Source organism: Cyprinus carpio, chromosome B11 (assembly GCF_018340385.1).
Source record: "Cyprinus carpio isolate SPL01 chromosome B11, ASM1834038v1, whole genome shotgun sequence".
Taxonomy (NCBI): Eukaryota; Metazoa; Chordata; class Actinopteri; order Cypriniformes; family Cyprinidae; genus Cyprinus; species Cyprinus carpio.
The window spans coordinates 24,435,898-24,455,897 of record NC_056607.1 but is presented as its reverse complement, the minus strand read 5'-3'; the positions used below and the strand labels follow the sequence as shown (position 1 = coordinate 24,455,897).

General features: G+C 38.0%; 2 protein-coding genes and 1 long non-coding RNA gene across 6 annotated transcripts in view; 1 reads left to right on the top strand and 2 right to left on the bottom strand.

Annotated features, from left to right (window-relative positions):
- The window catches only part of mafgb (v-maf avian musculoaponeurotic fibrosarcoma oncogene homolog Gb), a 26,797-nt gene extending 17,847 nt beyond the window's left edge, over positions 1–8,950 (bottom strand). Inside the window, exon 1 of one of the 3 annotated variants that reach the window (XM_042734691.1) lies at positions 8,719–8,950. In XM_042734691.1, coding sequence (XP_042590625.1) covers positions 8,719–8,887 — 169 coding nt within the window. In that variant the 5' untranslated portion in view covers positions 8,888–8,950. Of the gene's footprint in view, positions 1–5,282; positions 5,935–7,423; positions 7,490–8,718 lie in introns of those variants that run through there. The other 2 variants (XM_042734692.1, XM_042734690.1) reach the window with 2 other exon arrangements.
- Positions 8,951–14,477: 5,527 nt separating this feature from the next.
- LOC122138966 lies at positions 14,478–17,311 on the top strand. The gene is made up of 3 exons (XR_006155941.1): positions 14,478–14,493; positions 17,130–17,140; positions 17,176–17,311. It is a non-coding gene; the product is annotated as an uncharacterized LOC122138966 (long non-coding RNA).
- The window catches only part of pycr1b (pyrroline-5-carboxylate reductase 1b), a 7,189-nt gene continuing 4,440 nt past the window's right edge, over positions 17,252–20,000 (bottom strand). Inside the window, exons 4-7 of one of the 2 annotated variants that reach the window (XM_042734689.1) lie at positions 19,038–19,130; positions 18,539–18,702; positions 17,552–17,761; positions 17,252–17,515 (exon numbers count right to left, since the gene is read on the bottom strand). In XM_042734689.1, the coding sequence (XP_042590623.1) occupies positions 17,602–17,761; positions 18,539–18,702; positions 19,038–19,130 (417 nt within the window). In that variant the 3' untranslated portion in view covers positions 17,252–17,515; positions 17,552–17,601. The remainder of the gene's footprint in view (positions 17,516–17,551; positions 17,762–18,538; positions 18,703–19,037; positions 19,131–20,000) is intronic. The other variant, XM_042734688.1, reaches the window with a different exon arrangement.

Sequence of the window (20,000 nt, the reverse complement as noted above, 5' to 3'; positions counted from 1 at the left end):
TACTTGAAAGGAGACTGCGGAGTCGCCATTGTACCATAGACTGTGAGACAGTGTTTCCACCAGGCGTGCTTTTTTTTTTATATATATATTTTTGCTGTCAGGAAGCTGAACTCCCTCACGATTAATCCCCTCCCCGCTAAAATCCCCAGTCACCACTGAACTATGAACTCCCCCATAGCATATAAAACTAGTCACTTGTGGCATCATAGGTCTGTCCTCACATCACCGCTGGCTACCTGTTCACTCATCAGTTATGTCTTGCTCAATTTTCCACTTGCACTTTAGAAAGATATATTAATGAAGTGCTTTTTTTGCACTAAAAATTTTTAACTGCACTGTTGTTCACTTCATTTGATATTCACTATATCTGTCATTTACCTTGCGCTGCTTTTTTTAACTTATTTTTAACTTGTATTTTATATTGTCTTTTTATAGGTCTTTTTTTGTTTTTTTTTTTATTTTTTTCTTTTTTGTTTTTATAAATTCCCTTATTGTATACTTGTACAAATACATTTTATATTTGATCTAGATTATTTTTTTTTAGGCTTTATGTTAATGTTATCTGTAATGCACCGGAGACTGAGAGTAACGCAATTTCGATTCTCGTATGTATGTACTGTACATGTGAAATGACAATAAAGCAGACTGAACTGAACTTGAACTACCAAGGACGAAGCGAGAGAAAAAAGTAAAGCATGCGAGAGAGCGAAGCGGAGGAGGAACTCAAGTGTAATTAGACGAGTGAAAGACGAGAGAATAATCACATGCGATCTTCCTCACCGCTCAATGCTCCGTCAGAAGATGCCTGTTTCTTATAGTAATGTTCTTTTTCCAGCATTATGTAGCAAAACTAGGAGAGAAACAAGAAACCAAACACACTACCAACATGAACACAAAAAAACAAACAAAAATCTCTCAAAACACAGAACAGACTCGACACACATGAGCAACGGGAACACGACAAGCTACTACGCTACCTTCATGATGAGAAATATATTAAAATATGAATATGAAGAAGAGAAAATCTATTTACTAAATATGAAGAAAAAAATCTAAATATAAATAAAGATGGCCTCCTTTTTTATTAAAGGGTTAATTCACCCCAAAATGTAAATTCTGTATTTAATTTTCATTTTGTGGTGAACTAACCCTTTAAAAATTATATCAAATTATCTGACCTTGGAGTTGCAAAAAATTATAATTATTCTGTTTGGGAATTTTTTACTGAGGGATACTATATACCTAATATAAAAATAATTAAATAATAGATTCATTTAATATATATATATATATAGCGCTGTCAAACGATTAATCACGATTAATCGCATCCACAATAAAAGTTTTTGTGTATATTTATTATATCGCGCAGAACAAAAGTGCTGGGCAACGATTGAATTTTTTAATCACGATTAATCGCATTATGTACAAAACTAGTGTATTGTGCACTTTTTTCCTTTAAAAGTAATTCTATATGAACAAAAGGTTGAGCAAACGATTGAATTTTTTAATCACCGATTAATGATGTACAGAAATACTAGTGTATTGTGCACTGTTTTCCTGCAAGAATTCTATATCAAAAAGTTAATCAACTTATGTATTCAAAGCCAAATCTTTTCATATAAAAATACAATAGCCAAACCAGCAATAAAAAAAAATAACCAGTGAACAAGACAGTAAAAAAAAAAACCAAATTCTCACTCAGATTTATATCTTCATAAGATGCAGTAGGAGTTATAATATCTTCATGACTAACACAGCCAAGTTCTATAATGCGGCGCTTCTATCTGTGGAATTGTAGTTATAATATATCATATAGATATATATATATATATATATATTATATATATATATATATATATATATTATATATATATGCTGAATAAATAATCTCTCCATTTATTAGTAGTACAATAAGTAAGCTGAATAAATAATCTCTCCATTGATGTGTGGTTTGTTAGGAGGACAATATTTGTCTGAGATACAACTATTTTGAAAATCTGGAATCTGAGGGTGCAAAAAACATCTAAATATTGAGGAAAATCACTTTTAAAGTTGTTCAAATGAAGTTCTTAGCAATGCATATTACTAATCAAAAAATGAAGTTTTGATATATTTACGGTAGGAAACTTACTAAATATCTTCATGGAACATGATCTTTACTTAATATCCTAATGATTTTTGGAATAAAAGAGAAATGTATAATTGTGACCCATACAATGTATTGTTGTCTATTGCTACAAATATACCTGTGCTACTGATGACTGCTTCTGTGCTGCAGGGTCACAGATACAAATGTAGAGCAAAACAAAATGTGTGAAACAAAACGACGACGGTCTGGATATTTTTCACATTTGGGACACTTGACTCGTCTCACGCAGCTTCATCCGCCTGCGGTCTGGACAGGTGTGACGGCCGTCTCGCCCTCACTAACGAGCTCGTTCCCCTCCTCTTCCGTCCTTCTGGAGTGTTTGTGTAAAGACACATTAGTGTGAGATGATGAGCGCTTCATCCTAACGCCATTAGCTTTCAAACAGACGCTCAGAGCAGACGCAGAAGCACTAAACGCCACACCTGCCCAAACAGGTGAGTCTCATAAGAAGCGATCTTTCTCGTCTCCTGTCTGGATTTCACTGCTTCGGAGGTTCGTTTGGGGCGTGCGGAGATTGCAAGAGCGAGCAACACTCCAACACTGCGGGTAAAAACTGCAGCAAAGCGTAGCCGGGATGATGCAACTGGAAGACATCGTCCTGCGTGTAACTCCAGGCAAAGCAAGAACGCCATCAACCGATGGAAAGAGTGCGAGAGACATTATGAATATCCATATTTCACTGCGGCAGACACGCTTCCAAGAAAACTTTCTTATGAATGCCAAGCTTTGATGATTATCTTTACAAACTTTACTAGCAAAATCTGTAATTGCAGGGAAAGCAAACATCCACAAAGCATCTGAGATGTGAGCACACACAAATCATGTGTGTCAAGCATTTTCACTAGTGTTCATATTTACTGACCTTTTTTTCCCAAGACTAAGACGACACTGTCATCAATAAACACTAACTGTATATCAACATGCAATATTGTTAACAAAAAAAGATTTAGTTTAAAAATAAATAATTTCTCACAGAGCACCTTTGTGTGTTTATGGTTGCCAGACATCAAGAGGTTAAATCCCCCACCAGAGGTTCTCTCTTAAAACTACAGTTTCTACATTGCATTTAATTTATCTTTACAATCAAACCTTCTCGTGACGAGCTGTAATAAATCTAAACATGATCTCGACTGTATTGTTTGCGATCGAGGCTGAATAAATGCACTTCTGTGCCACCACACAAAGCCTTTTGTTGTTGTTTTAATAGAAAGACGTTAATATAATTATGACTGTCTCTATCTCTGCTTTTGAGTTTTGCTGCTTTTTCATGATGTAGAGATTGTGTTTATATTTCTGATCATGTAAAAAGAAACAGAACACTAAATGAAGTCAAATAGAGCATTGGACCCGAGTCACATCCAGTAAACAACCGCTGTACAACCAAACAGCAACGTATATATACTCATATATGTTCATGTAATCATATAAATGGTTTGTGTGTGCTTGTGCTCTGGTTCTCTGGCGTTCGGACTGCAGTGGTTTGTGTGTGGTTCCCGCGGCGTCTGTCTTTATAACTGTGCCACTGTTCTGAGGCGCTGCGTTACTATACTTGAGCTGTATCTTACACAGTATTTCATCATTGCTCAAAGAGGCCATTAAAAATAGACTCCATTGATCTACACACACACACACACACACACACACACACACACTCTTTTCTCTTTTTTACATTAACTCAGAAAACTGTTTCCCGTGTGGAGCTTGTAGATTCACACACACTGACCTCAAATAACCTTCATCTCTGTCTGTCTGACCGCCGCTATTACACACACACATAGAGATAAACACACACACACACACGCACGCACGCACACACACACACACACACACACACACACATATGCATGCGGTGGTTAATGATCAGCGTTTGTGTTTACTCTAAAGCACCTGCCACACACACACACAGCTCAACGTCTTTCCTGGAGTTTCATCAACCCTCCACCCAGATCTGCCCACAAACACACACACACACACACACACACACACACACACACACCTCAAGGCTAATGTGTGTGAATTCAAACTGCAAATACAAACATCAAACTGTTGCTGCTCTGCATGCGTACCTGTGTGTGTGTGTGTGCGTGTGTGTGTGTGTGCGCGCATGTGTGCGTGTGTGTGTGTGTGTGTGTGTGTGTGTGTGTGTGTGAAGTGCGTCTGGTGTGGTGAGAGCTCACCGATTCCCCCACAGAAGGTAATAAATCTCAGGCTCATCTCCTGCACTGAATACTGAACAATGTTCATTTGTCCTCATAAGCTTGAGCGAGAGATATTTATTAAACAGAGGAATGGTGAGAGAGAGAGAGAGAGAGAGAGAGAGACTTTCTGAAGGACACCTGTCCTCAGCACAGACACAAACACTCATCACTCACACTGACAACTTCCTGTTAAAAATATCCGTCTCTGATAAATTAAGGATGTTTGGACAAAATAGGACAAATTCAGAACAGAAGTAATTGACTTCCTGTTGAGATGCACGAATGTGATGAATCTCATAATACCTCTGAAGAACATGCGCAGATCTAAATTTAGACCAAAAAAAAATAAAAAAATTATATATATATATACAAATTATTCTCTACAATTTATGTATATAAATCATAAATAATCATTTAGATTTTTAAAAAAAAAATATATACTGTACATATTTTTTGACTAAATAAAAAATTACTATTTATTTTTTTCTGATTTTTAATTGCTTTTTGCTCCTTTTTTACTGTAATCTTACACCATGAATGAAAAATCTAAAACATTGAAAAGCTTGTTTAGTAACTTACTACACTGTACAAAGTGCATTTCTCCACCTAATTCCCTTTACTGTAATGCATAAAATAAAATAAAAAGATGTAATGCTCTTCAGACTGAAACATAAGTCTTAACAGGATGGAGAGATCTTTTGTTCCGAGAAACTGATGTGATCAAACAGGCACAAACGGGGTTGATATGAACATTGTCCTCAAACACACAGAGCTCAGCCTTCTCTAAAACACACACACACAGCTAATGCAGCCGCATCGCTCTGAATAAGAGGAAGAGTATTCTGCTGGGGGAAGAAAGAAAAAAGGAGAAAAACTACCTGATAGTAAAAAAAAAGAGGAAGAACAGAAACTGCAATCTGTTGCAAAACACTTACTGTAAATGCAAACGATCGCATTTCTTTTGGTGATGCAAGTCTCGCATTTTGAAAAGTTGCAAGTGCAGCATTCAGCCCACTCTCGTTCATCATCACACCGTTTAAAACGACTCTTTACACCTTTACTTAAAGAGCAACCTGAGGCCAACGCGTCTCGAGTCACTTCCGACATCAGCATCATCATCGTGGCATTACGACGTCTCTGCCTCGCTCTCAGAGCACCAAGATCACCAGTAACTGCCGCAAACACCATCTGTCAGGCGAGAGGCTGTTTTCTGGTCGTCTCAGCGCTTTCACAGAATGCCTTAAAGACAAAAAACTCTCAACTTCAATCACGCACTGGCTCGCTCTCAACCATCAGCAGATTTCTCTCACGAGCTGGTTTAAGAGCAGGCCGAGCCAGCGCTCAGTCCTGATCAGATTACACCTCTCCAGCACTGCGCTGCACACTCTAATTGCACAAATATCACAATTAGCCTGAACTGTTATTGGGAGATTTCCGGTTAATGATGTAAACAGGCTCTTAAAAGGGTCTAAATGGATTTGCATGGTTACATAGATCTCACTCGGAAAAGCACTGTGTATTTGTATATGAATATGATAAACAAACAGCAGCAGTTTCTACATTGGAATATTATTGTTTGTTTGTAATTAATGCTTTCCCAGCTACTACAGCTATTTTAATACCAAAACTGGTTAAAATGCAGCAAAATGCGATATATCATCTTTCATTAAAAATATGTTACAATTTAGCAAAATATGATGTGTGAGAAAAATGTAAAAATTATCTTATCTTAAATGTTGCAAAATATTATAAGAAAAATATCTTTAATAAGAAATCAGGTTAAAAATATAATCGAATTATGAAATATGAAAAAAAGTGTTTATCTTCCATGAATAATCAGATTCAAACATAGCAAGATATGATATAAAAAAGTTAACCTTCCTTGAAAAAGTGGCTTAAAATTAACAAATATTGTATTTTATATATATATAAATCTATAAAAAAACCCAGGTTAAAATATAGAAAAATATGACATGATTAAAAATAAACAAAAAAAAAAAAATTATCTTCCATGAACTATCAGGTTAAAATGTAGCAAGATGTGATATAAAAATAAACAAATAAGTATCTTCCATGAAAATCTAAAACAAAGTTCTCACTTTAATAAAAATATTTTCATATGAATAAGTCAGTATATCTGAGATGGCCAGAAATGCTGCTGATTCGGAACAAGCCCGATGCTCAGAAATGCTGTGGAGCATCATGTCATCTCACTTTAGCTTGCTATCACCATGAGAGCTGATTTAAACATTCGTACACAAATACACAAGCACAAACAGCAGCTGTGTGTGTATTCTAACAAGATTCAAAACGTTCATCTTCCCTGAACGAACGCAAAGATGCTGATAAATGCACTATGTTGCTGAAACCAAACTTCAAACATTCTAAAAACGCGTTATATATTATATATAATCTCTCATATCTCTGTTATTCGTGTATGCACGCGCGAAAGCATCAGTGCAATGATAAAGCCATCACCGTCAGCGATTCCCGCGCTCTCTCCGTGCCTCGAAAGCTGCCCGGTTTCGCGCGCTCCGGTGTGCCGTGTTGCCATGACGCCCCGGTTCCCGGGCTCACGTCAAGCTAATATCAGCGACTGATGAATCAGCATCTCCCTCGTTAACGCCGCTTATGCGATCATTCGCGCCCATTTCGCGATTCAGAGCGCCGCGCGCGGGAACAAGATCCAACCGTCAACCGTCAACTGTCAGTTACAGATAAAGCCATAAACAAACAACAAATGCTGAATAAAACTAGTTTCGCCACAAAATCTGACGTTTCGAGATAAACATAGTATTATCTTAAGTAGGCTATATAACATGGTAAATATATAAAGGCTGTCAAAATATCGCGGCACCATACCTTAGTACTTTTTGTACTTTCTACAGCAAAACCCTACTCAAACCCTAGTGTGTTCCCTACCTAGGGAGCACGATTCGGAACCAGACAGGTGCCCAAAATGATGTTGGCAAGTAAACACATGACACAACACCATGGTATCTGTCAAAAGTACTACGGTTTTACCACCTGATACCATCACTGAATACAGTTTTAAAAGCGAGAAAGAGTAACGCACCTCGATCCGGTTCCAGCGCAGACGGTTCCGATGAACCAGCAGGTTCGGTTCCTCACAGATCCGCGCAACCTCTTGCCTACTAAAACCTACACACAAACACAGGAGACACACACACACACACACACACACACACACTCTATAAATATAACGAAAGCCGAATCCCGCTGATTTCTGCAAACGTTTCAAATCGAAGGCGACGATCAGAGCCGATGAGAGCCGAACAGAACCGGCGAGTGATCACGGATCGGGGTGTGTGAGTGTGTATCGATGAGCCCTTTGTCTGCTCGCTGTCATCATGGCTCTGTGTGTGTGTGTGTGTGTGTGTGTGTGTGTGTGAGAGAGAGAGAGCGGAATGACCCGATCGTGATGAATCAGCACCGCGAGCCCTTTAAAACGCGCGTCCCGCTTTAACGCACGCGGCGGCGTCACGTCGCTTTCCCAGACAGACGACAAGCGCGCACACATACGAACGCTGACACTTATAGTAAACAATACATATTAATGTACTATTAACACACCTGCGTTATTATTGCTAGTATATACAACTAGTTAGGCTGACTATAATGGAGAATAAGTTTATTCATAAGTATAAATAATTAAATAGTAAAGCTGACATGCAATAAATAAAATAAACTGATGCATAATGCTGTGATGCTGCAAAAATGAAACCAAAAAATAAAACGCTGACATATGTGTCCCTGCAGCACAGAAGCAGTCATCAGTAGCACAGGTATATTTGTAGCAATAGACAACAATACATTGTATGGCTCAAAATTATACATTTCTCTTTTATGACAAAAACATTAGGATATTAAGTAAAGATCATGTTCGATGAAGATATTTAGTAAATTTCCTACTGTAAATATATCAAAACTTAATTTTTGATTAGTAATATGCATTGCTAAGAACTTCTTTTGACTTGCAATACATAAACAAGAACTGATGCATAATGGTGCTAAAATTAAACCAAAAAGCAAATCGCTGACATATTTCAAATTATTATTATTTTTTTAAAACAAACCATAGATAAATTATTTTGACAATTTAGTTTTGGGATTAAATAACCAGAGTGAATAAAATATAAAATAACATAATTATTAAATTATGATATTTTAATTGAACGCTATTATTCGGAATGTTATTCTGTGTTCAGTGCCTCATGTGTTCGTGTCTTGCACTAAAAAAAGACACTGACACACACACGCAGTGTCGCGCACACTCAGCAAAACAGATCTGAGCGACTCCGAGCGCAACTTCAGCGCGTTTGGAAACGCCGTGCAGCGCGACGCACTCACCGAACGCGTCAGGAATCGTCCGGAGCAGCGGGTGACGGTGCCCGGTGGAACCGAAGAGAATCCGGCGGTAGTTTGTCGCTGTTGTCGGAGAATTTGTGACCGTGTTGATCCTCTTTCTCTCGCGCTGAAGCCAGACGTCATATGATTTGCTTTGGTCACGTGGTTTCATTCATGAAGGATCTACGCAACGCCAGCGCGACTCTTAAAGCAACACGCGCATGCTGAGCGCTCAGACATGTTTCATACAAAACACATTAAGCACAACATATTTACAAGTGCTACTGAAAATGTACCTTAAATGTACGTGAGTATATTTGTTACTAAGGTAAAGCACTGATGAGGACTGGTGATATCGGAAACAGCGCTGCTGTTGCTATGGTTACAAGAGCGCGCGTCTCCTCTCAAGAAAACTATGCTGCTTTGGTGAATTATTCATGAATTCGACTTTGGATATTTTTAAATAAATGTAATAAATACAAAACTGTATTTATTGCCTAATTCTAATTAAAATAAATGTTTTAGATTTTAGATCTATGTTACATGCAAAAAAATAATAATAATAATAATAAAAATACAACAACAATAATAATAATAATAATAATAATAATAATTATTATTATGCACTGGTCAGTTTTGAGATTTTGGGCTGATTGGCTTTTCATAACGTGTTGTTTCAGCCTAGTGTAAAGAAAACATCCAAAATACACTTTTAAGTGTTTATTTGATCTATTTGCGTCTATAGATTTTAATGCCAATACATATCTTTAAAAGTTTGCTTTTAATAAGTAAAACTAACTGAAATATATATCTTATGAAAGAAAAACTGACATAGGGGATGGCATCACTTACACACACCAAACTTTAGTTTTATTCCTCTCTATAGTCTGAAGACTTTTACTGAGGGGTTTGTTCATATTTAATTCATAATGATTTATACAACATTTAAGTCCTAAAACATGGTGAAAATGTGTCTGTTTTCTGTCTGTTGACAATTTCAGAATATTATGGAGTGATAAAAAGACAAATCCCCTCAGGAAAAAACTCTAATATGCCAACAAAATCATTCAAGTATTTTGAACCTGACTTTATCCAGTCTTCATATTAATATTATGGAAATGAATGCAAATTAGTGCATATTTCATGAGATAACGCATCATTTGCATATTTAAACAACCTGTCAGAAAACTGAAAAATGCTTGTAATCAATCAGCTAAGGAATTATAGTGATATTTATTAGTGGAGATATACCCTATTCACCCGGAGTGTCTCGTCTTAGACACAAGAACACTTCAGAACATCACTACAGTGCTTCAGAACTAATTGAAATATGTATATCTTATGTAAGAAAAACCGGCGATCTCAGGTGAAGCCACACTGACCTCCGTCAGAAGTGCATGGGTTGTTCACACTGGAGCTGTGGTCCACAGGAGGAAGCTGACCTGATGAGTCACTGTGGTTTAGCAGAGCCCGTCTTCCTCTTTCTCTCCGCAGCGTGTATTCATTCAAACACACTTCTCTGTTCACTCTTTCCCAGCAGCTCTTTTCAGAGAATCTCAGTGCTGCAGAAGCCCCAACACAAATAAAGAGCTGAAATGCATCTGCTGCATGTAAGGTGGTTTTGAGTGAACATCAAGACAGATCTGTGGTATCTAATGGACACTTCCAGACAGCGCTCGGGAGAGACGGCTTATATTCTGTGCCAGATTAAAACAGCACTGGTATCACAACAGTTTACCCAAAACATCTTGTTTTAAACCCGTATTTATTCTGAGCTGCACTTTTGTGCACAGCAAAACAGATGGACTGCCAAGCTCAGAAACACCTTGGACTTTCTGAACATTCAGAAATAATGTTTCAGTAACTTAAGTAAATAATACAGAAAAACAAATATAATTTCTACATTAAATAATTTTGTTCAGGCACGAATTAAAACAAAAAGAGTACATTCATTATCAGTACTCAGTTTAATCTTGTAGAATTTAAAGTTCGAACTTATAAGTATATTTTCCTTGGGATTGTTTATTTTTACAAAGATTGTTTAAGTAAATATTAAAGTTGTGATCTCATTGTTCCATCACGCTGGGCATGAATAATTAATAAAGTAAACTGTTTTATGGTTGCTTTTGTTATTGGGTTTAGTAACTTGCTGTTTTGTGACATCTAAAGTTAATTTTCTACTCAAAATAACCCAGTTATACTCAAACACTACTCACGGATTGTTACTGTCATTGTGAATCATGTGCCAAGTATTGAGGATCTCTTTGGTTAATTGAGTCAATATATTATCTTAAAAAGAATAAGGAGCTGTCTTCTCGCTTATGTACACGTGTGTAAGTGAAACACATGCTTTAATGGCATGTTTTTATTCAGTGCTGTTGTTTGAGTAAAGTTTACAAACCGTGACTGAGTGAAATGAGTATTGCAGGGTAAACTTAAAATAGTTAAGTAGAAATTACTCATCAAACTATAACTGGCCATGTTAAATTTACTTATTTCCTTTGCTAATTTTATATTACTTAGTTAAGTAGATTTTACTTAATTCCATACTTTAAAAATATGCATGCAAAATCTTGCAAAACAAAAATTAAGTAAATTTAACTGTTTTTTTCAGTGAGTCGTTCATGAAACAATTTTCCTAAAACATTTTATTTTAGATTGTTTCTACTTTATTGTTTCAGAATGTGCAGGTAAAGTTCAACACTAATGTTACTAATGTTTGCAAATTGAATTCTTAGATGGAATTCCTTTAATGTTCGCTTAACCACAGAAAAATTGTAACATTTAAAAATCTTTTGAACATTCAAATAACATTCAGAAGAAAATTTTAAAAAAACATAAAAAAGTAACCAAAAGAAAACTTTATAAATCCTAGAAAATCAGTTCCTCTAGAATTTTTTTTAATGTTACTTCTTGTATCAGAATGTTAAGAGAACATTCAAAAGTAACGTTTCGATAATGTTTGCAAAACTTTACACATCCTTTAACATTTCGCATAAGCACAAAAAAACTGAAACATTTAAAAATCTGGAGTAGTAGGTCGATCGTATATTTTTCAAATGTTACGAAGTTCAGAGAACTTTCAGACGAAAAATGATAAAATGTAATGTTTCCTCAAGGTTTGCATAACCAAAAAAATTAAGTAAATAAACATTTTAAAAACTGAACATAACATTTTCAGAATACAACATTCTCGCATTCTTTGGGATTAGCTTTATACTAAATATTCGTTTTAAAACCTATATTTCGTACAAGCTGTAATTTTGTACAACAAAAGCAGACGGGCTGTCAATCTCTAAAAAGACAGAATAGCAACATAAAAGTGGTTTAAATTACTCGTGATAATTTAGTATGAGGAACAGGCCACGATGCAAGTCATTATTTTTACTTTCAGATGAACAATCCTGTTAAAACTACAAGAACTCAAAACTAATCTGAAGCAGTAAAAAATGGTTTATCAATGGGCAAAAGCTCTTTTGAAAAAACTTGTTTGAGCAACTCGGTGAAAACGGCTGATTGTGTTGGTGGAATATCATCAGAAAATGATGAACGACGTCCTGCGTGTTTCCAGAGGAATAACAGGAGCGTAAGATTCGTTTGACTTATCAGCGTTTGAGAGCGACAGAGGAAGAACCTCTGGAATAAAAGGAGGATTATGGAACACTTTAGCGCCTCCTCAACTTCCAATCAGACACAAATAAACAGCAGCCGTCAGAAACACAAACACAAGAGCAGCTCTGGAACTAATCCTGCTGTCCCTGCCCGTGAAGACATCGCCCTGAAGACACACCGAGGAACACAAATGTTGTAAAAATGAAAATGCCTGTGTTGTAATTGAAGGAAGTATCAGGAATCTGCTCCGGTCAGACTCACTTCAACTTTAATAGACTTTTTACATGATGACAAGGAAAGAAAAAGCGGAAGGCTTTCACGAGGACGTCAACTTGAATCTGTCTAAATGTTGATGTTTTCATATCGATTTGATCATTGTGGCTGCAATACAGAATAAAACCATCAGGATCACACGGAGAAGGTCTTTAAAGCTGCCATCACAAACGCCATTATCTTAGCTAAACATTCTTAGTTGTGTTAAAGGAATAGTTCACCCAAAAATGAATTCATCAAAAATATCTTAATTAGTGTTCTGAATATAAATGAAGGTTTTACAGGTTTAGAACGACATGAGAGCAAAACACTCTTAGAAGGCCTTTGTTATTGGTGATTCTATAGTATTGTTCAGGCAGATCTTCATGCGTTTGCTCTGCTTGTTTGTGTCTCCACTGCATGACCTTTGACCCGTAGGTCAGAGCAGCTTCAGAAGTGACCCTGACGCTTCTAAAAGCGTGTGTCTTCAGAGTGACACACACTCATCTCCATGCCAGCTGAGCAGAGAATCATCTACGCAATGCAGCTCTAGAAATAGCCTGAGCCTGCAGCGTTCCTCACATCAGCCCGACTGACTCAGAGCTGCAGGTCCACAACTAAAGCTGTACGCAACAAAAGCATGCTTTTTAAGGTCATTAATTGTTTTTTGAAGACATTAAATGTCAAGTATTCAAGTATTTTTTTAAGATAAAAAATGTTTGCTGCATTGTTAAAAAAACGTTACTTGTAGCCTATAAGTTTGCGTTTTGAGAGTAAAAAAGAAAAGTCATGTAGGCTAGGCTCACGTCGCATTTTATTATTACATTCAGAAATAATGTAAGCTAAAATGCCGGTAAAGCAAAATGTTTACAAACATTATAAACACAGTTATTAGTTTCCGTCCACAAAAAATAAAAAAAAGTTAAGGCTATGCATTTAGGCTATAAAAACGTCAATCCAAAAGTAAATTAATTTAAGGTGAAACTGATGCCTACCTCTCTCAATCGGTGCGAATCTAAATGTTTATATATTCATGACGTATCTGATGCTAAAATATTATTTATTATAGGCTAGGCTTTGTACTTCACTCGCATCAGAGTGAAACATCATCTCGGCTGTATCAGTGAGGCGCTGCTCACAACAGAGTGTTTAACAGAGCAGTGCAACTTTTTATACGTTTCTTTAATTTAAATTTAATTTCTTACGTTTCAGTATTTTATTTTGATAATGAACAGGTTGTAATGTTGCAGAAATATGTTGCGTCTGTGAGGTGCAGGCGAAATATGGTCATACAAGCAAGACATCAGTCAAAACTTTTGCAAAATAAACTGTTAAATAAATAAAAATGTAAAGCTTTTGTAAAATAAAGAAAACTACTTTCTGCCGTCTCGGTTTCCTTTCCGAGATCTTTAGATCACATCAATGAACCGAATCTCAGCATATTTTTTTTCTTTCGTTTCGTTAATCTGTCAATGATTTAAATTAAATATATTTTGTGTATATGCCTATATGTTCCTTTTTATGTAAGCCTATAGTTTTTCTGTTTTTCTCTCGCTGGTGCATTGCCACTGTGACTTACTAATGATGAGTTTACAGCTGAGAGGGTATTTCACTCGCTGGCGTCAACGTCACATTTGCAGGCCATAGCCTACTACCTGAATTCCTGATTGGTTGACAGCAAATTTCAAATATTAAATGGCATGATAAAATAACGTTGTTAGCAGGGTAATGGGCATTTCAAAATTTTCGGTTCTGTTCAGAACTATAAAATTTTATTTAGTTTCTGCTTCGGTTCCTGCCAAAATTTAGTTCGTTTCCGGTATTAATTTTCGTTCCTTGAACTGGTTCAGAACCCTGCCACTGATTAAATTGTTGTGCATGGTTGCCAAGAGCGTTGCTAGGGTGTTTTGAGTTGTTGCCAGGGCGTTGCTATAGGGTGTTTTGAGTTGTTGCCAGGACCTTGCTAGGGTGTTGTGAGTTGTTGCCAGGGCGTTACTAGGGCGTTTTGAGTTGTTGCCAGGGCATTGTTATAGTGTTTTGAGTTGTTGCCAGGGCATTGCTATGGGGCTTTCTAAGTTGTTGCCAGGGGTGTTGCTGTTTTGAGTCGTTGCCATTGTGTTGCGAGGGTATTTTGAGTGGCTGTCAGAAACATTGCTATAGGGTATATTGAGTTGTAAAGTTGTTGCAGTAGGTTGTGTTGGCACCAGGATGTCATGCTGTTGCCAGTGCATTGCTATAGGGTTGCTAGGGTGTTTTACTGTTGCTAGGGTATCAAGAGTTACCTTTTAACACATTGCCATGCAGTTGCTAAGGTGTCTGTTTTAAGCATTTCTAAAACTTATCTGTGGGATTTCTTCACCTGTTTTATGGGTCAGCAGGTGAAAATGGTGCATCTGATCAAGTGCTATCTTTCAGTATGATGATAACTAGAGTCTAGACTCACTAAAAACTGAACTGTTCAATTAATGAAATCCTTTCGCAATCACATGGAGAAACAGTTTACTGTAAAGCACAAGGAACAAGCGACTACTGAGAAAACTTGCACAATGCTGGTGGTTTCAGTGTTCAGCACCTGAAGGGCGGCGTGCCGCTGTGTTTCTCTATAGTTGAGTAATGGCTTTCAGAGAAAAACCTTCAGTTAATTTACTTAAAGAAACATTAATTATTCATAGTTTGCTCTTTCTTTAATTACATGTCTGTACACAGTTCATCAATGAAGCCGACTGAAATAAAACCACAAGCGTAAGCAAAAACAGCTTTTCTTTAACTTTCAGCACCGTTTATGCAGTTTTCATATTCTGCAATAGAAATACTCAGAACAGACAAACAGAAAGATGCTTCACGCCTAATAATCGGTTTACAAAACACTTTGGCTGTTTGACATTCATTAGTTTCTCCAGAATTTTAAAAAGAACAAACAAATATATAAGAGTGTCCAAGTCTGCAATACAGCCTGATAAAATGTTTCAGAAATAACTCACAGGTGAGGTAATCAAAAGAAATCAAGAAAATAAATCCAATTTAAAGAGCAAAAAAGCAAAATAAAAGTTGTTACCCAGGGCGTTGCTATAGGGTGTGGTCAGTTGTTGCCAAGGGGTTGCTTTAGGGTTTTGTGTGCATTTATACAGTTTGCTATAGGGTTACCAGGGCATTGCTATAGGGTGTCGTGAGTTGTTGCCAGGGTGTTGCTAGAGGGGTGGTCAGTTGTTGCCAGGGTGTTGCTAGAGGGTTTTGAGTTGTTGCCAGGGCGTTGCTAGAGGGGTGGTCAGTTGTTGCCAGGGCGTTGCTAGAGGGGTGGTCAGTTGTTGCCAGGGTGTTGCTAGAGGGGTGGTCAGTTGTTGCCAGGGTGTTGCTAGAGGGGTGGTCAGTTGTTGCCAGGGTGTTGCTAGAGGGGTGGTCAGTTGTTGCCAGGGCGTTGCTAGAGGGTTTTTTGAGTTGTTGCCAGGGGGTTGCTTTAGGGTTTTGTGTGTTGTTAGGCCGTTGCTATAGGGTTAGACTCCCACCAGTCTCCGTTTCATTTCTGTTTGCAGAAGTTGGTAGTGACTAGTAATCAAGAGAGTGCCAGGGGGTGTTGCTAGAGGGGTGGTCAGTTGTTGCCAGGGCGTTGCTAGAGGGGTGGTCAGTTGGTTGCCAGGGCGTTGCTAGAGGGGTGGTCAGTTGTTGCCAGGGTGTTGCTAGAGGGGTGGTCAGTTGTTGCCAGGGTGTTGCTAGAGGGGTGGTCAGTTGTTGCCAGGGCGTTGCTAGAGGGTTTTGAGTTGTTGCCAGGGGGTTGCTTTAGGGTTTTGTGTGTTGTTAGGCCGTTGCTATAGGGTTACCAGGGCATTGCTATAGGGTGTGGTGAGTTGTTGCCAGGGTGTTGCTAGAGGGCTGGTCAGTTGTTGCCAGGGTGTTGCTAGAGGGGTGGTCAGTTGTTGCCAGGGTGTTGCTAGAGGGGTGGTCAGTTGTTGCCAGGGTGTTGCTAGAGGGGGTGGTCAGTTGTTGCCAGGGTGTTGCTAGAGGGGTGGTCAGTTGTTGCCAGGGCGTTGCTAGAGGGTTTTGAGTTGTTGCCAGGGTGTTGCTAGAGGGCTGGTCAGTTGTTGCCAGGGCGTTGCTAGAGTGATGGTCAGTTGTTGCCAGGGTGTTGCTAGAGGGGTGGTCAGTTGTTGCCAGGGTGTTGCTAGAGGGGTGGTCAGTTGTTGCCAGGGTGTTGCTAGAGGGGTGGTCAGTTGTTGCCAGGGTGTTTGCTAGAGGGTGGTCAGTTGTTGCCAGGGTGTTGCTAGAGGGGTGGTCAGTTGTTGCCAGGGTGTTGCTAGAGGGGTGGTCAGTTGTTGCCAGGGCGTTGCTAGAGGGTTTTGAGTTGTTGCCAGGGGGTTTGCTTTAGCCAGGGAATTACTATTGATAGTCCTCACCTAAAGTCACACCAAATCACTACTAAAAGTTTTCACGAGACGTCACAATCATGTTGCTAGAGGGCTGGTCAGTTGTTGCCAGGGCGTTGCTAGAGTGATGGTCAGTTGTTGCAAGGGTGTTGCTAGAGGGCTGGTCAGTTGTTGCCAGGGAGGTGCTATAAGGTTGCTATGGGGTTTTGAGTTGTTATCAAGTTTCATCCTAGAACAGATTCTGATATCTTGTTAACCAAAACAAAATCAACAAATCTGACAGTTCATGTGTGCAAAACGTAAGTCAAAATGTGTCATGTATCCAGTTTCATCCTAGAACAGAGTGACCATAGACATAAAAACCTGTTTGGAAACCATTTACATTATTCCCTTTGAATTGCCACGGACTTTATAGATATGAAGGTGCAAATAATAATGTTAATAACACTCTTTATGACTTGTGTTTCCCGGTGTAATACTGTACCAGTGTAACAGGAGGCGCTCTGTCAGCACAAGCACAGACCCATAATGCATTTCAGTCTGAATATGTGTGTGTGTGTGTGTGTGTGTGTGTGTGTGTGTGTGTGTGTGTGTGTGTGTGTGTGTGTGTGTGTATGGATGGACGGCACAGTTCTTGTATTGTCCTGTGTGTGTGTGTGTGTGTTCACTTCTTGACGCCGGTCCTGTTGTTGAACAGGTTCACTCTGCTCTTGGTGGCGACCGACGTGGACGAGACACCCGGCTGCTGCAGCACTTTATCCAGCGTCGTCTTCTTGATGGCAGCGGGCGAGATCTTCTCCTGATCGGCCAGAAACTGCAGCTCCCTGTGAGGAGGAACACAGGAGGGGTGAGGGACTAACAACAGGGAAGAACCAACAAGGGGCGTCTTTCTACCTTATTTAGCACTAAAAGGTGCAAATCATTAAATTAAGAGAACAAATTACTATTCTAAAGTACTAATGTGCACACTTTATGTTAACTTTGCAAGTTTTTTGTGTTTATCTGACCATAGTTTTTACTAAAACCTACCAAAATACACATTATAACTTGAGACAGAAATATATTACTATTGCACAGAAGAATCTCAAATAATAATAATAACCTCTGTTGTGCAGCACTTTGAAATAAAAAAAAAATTGGATTACATGTTAAAAGATTAATTAAACTGGTAAAGTTTTACAAAATTCTATTGATTTGGCATGCTATTTGATTGTTAAAAATTATAATAAAAAATAATAAATTATTAATAAATTGTATACTACATTATCTTAAGTATAAACCTCACTTTTTATACTTTTTTTTTTTTAATGCTTTTACTTCTTGCATGTCTTCTTTAAAAAAAGACCAACGCTAGGTCTGTATTCCAAAGTATTCAGGAATGGCAACCATGCTGTAACAAGCATTGATAAACAAGTGCTGTTTACAGTGAATTTATGCCAACAAAGGAGCAATGTTTCTTGGGGAACACAAACATTAAACAAATATAAGAGTCAAGTTTAGAAAAAAATAATGAAATTGTATAATTTGAGTCCCAATAAGATGGAAAATGGCCGTAAATGAATTAATCTGATGTCTCTTTAGGGTTAAGCGGCTGTGGTCACCTGGTCCGGATGCAGGAGGCCTCCACGGCGTTGATGAGGAGACTCCGGAAGCCTCCGCTCTCCAGGAAGTGCAGCGCGTGGATGGTAGCGCCACCTGGTGAGCAGACGTTGTCCTTCAGCTGCCCCGGGTGCTGCTCCGAGTCCAGAAGCATCTTAGCTGCTCCCTACGACAGAATAAAGACACGTGTGTTTCTACAAACACGAGCCGCACTGGTGACGGAGGAAGTTCAGTGTGTGCTTCACTTTGAAACAGACTTGATGAAGAGATGAAGCAGCTCCTTTGACAGAATAATGACCCAAACACAACTTTAAACACCTTTTATGTTTCAATATAATTTAAACACTACACTTTCTGCCCTGAAGACCTATCGTTTCATATCGAGATGTGACCGCGATAATATCACGATAATATCGTTACATCCCTAGTAATAAATGAAGCATGTGTGTAATGTTTGCATCATGCACTGCATGAGAGCCCGAGTCATGTGATGTGAAGTACCAATAAAGCTTGAGCTCCCAGTCTCACCGCCAGTCGCCGTGGCAACCCCATCTTCACCCCGCCGTCAGCCAGAGCATCAAGAGCCGTGAACGCCTGAAAAACACATGTGCTTTACATCATCTCGAGAAACAGTTATAGTTTGTTTTTAACACCATTTCAGGGGCAGGCTACTTTCATATTGAAAAAAAAAAATAATAACAATTAACATAAAAAGACATTTAAGATGAATACTTATAAGGATTAATAATATTTTTAAAATACATTAATTAAATGTTAAACTACCAGTCAAAATCTTAGAATTAAGATGTCATGTTTTTGTCTCTTCTGCTCTCCAAGGCTGCATTTATTTGATCTAAAATAGTGAAATATTATTATAATGTGAAACAGCTGTTTTCTGTGTGAATCTCTGTCAAAGTGTAATTTATTTCTGTGATGTGCAGCTGTATTTCAGCATCATTACTCCAGTCTTCAGTGTCACATGATCTTCAGAAATCATTCTAATATGATGATTTGCTGCTCAAGAAACATTTCTCATTATTATCAATGTTGAAAACAGTTGTGCTGCACAATATTTTTGTGATACACTACTGTTCAAAAGTTTGGTGTCAGTTTTTTTTTTTTTGTAAGTAATTGATTACTTTTATTCACCTGGGATGCATTAAATTGATCATACGTGTCAGTAAAGACATTTATAATGTTAGAAAAGATTTCTATTTCAGATAAATGCTGCTCTTCTGATCTTTCTATTCATCTGTGAATCCTGAAAAACAAAATGCATCATGGTTTCCACAAAAATATTGTGCAGCACAACTGTTTTCAACACTGATAATAATCATAAAAATGTTTCTTGAGCAGCAAATCATCATATTAGAATGATTTCTGAAGATTATGTGACACTGAAGACTGAAGAGTAATGATGCTGAAAATACAGCTGCACATCACAGAAATAAATTACACTTTAAC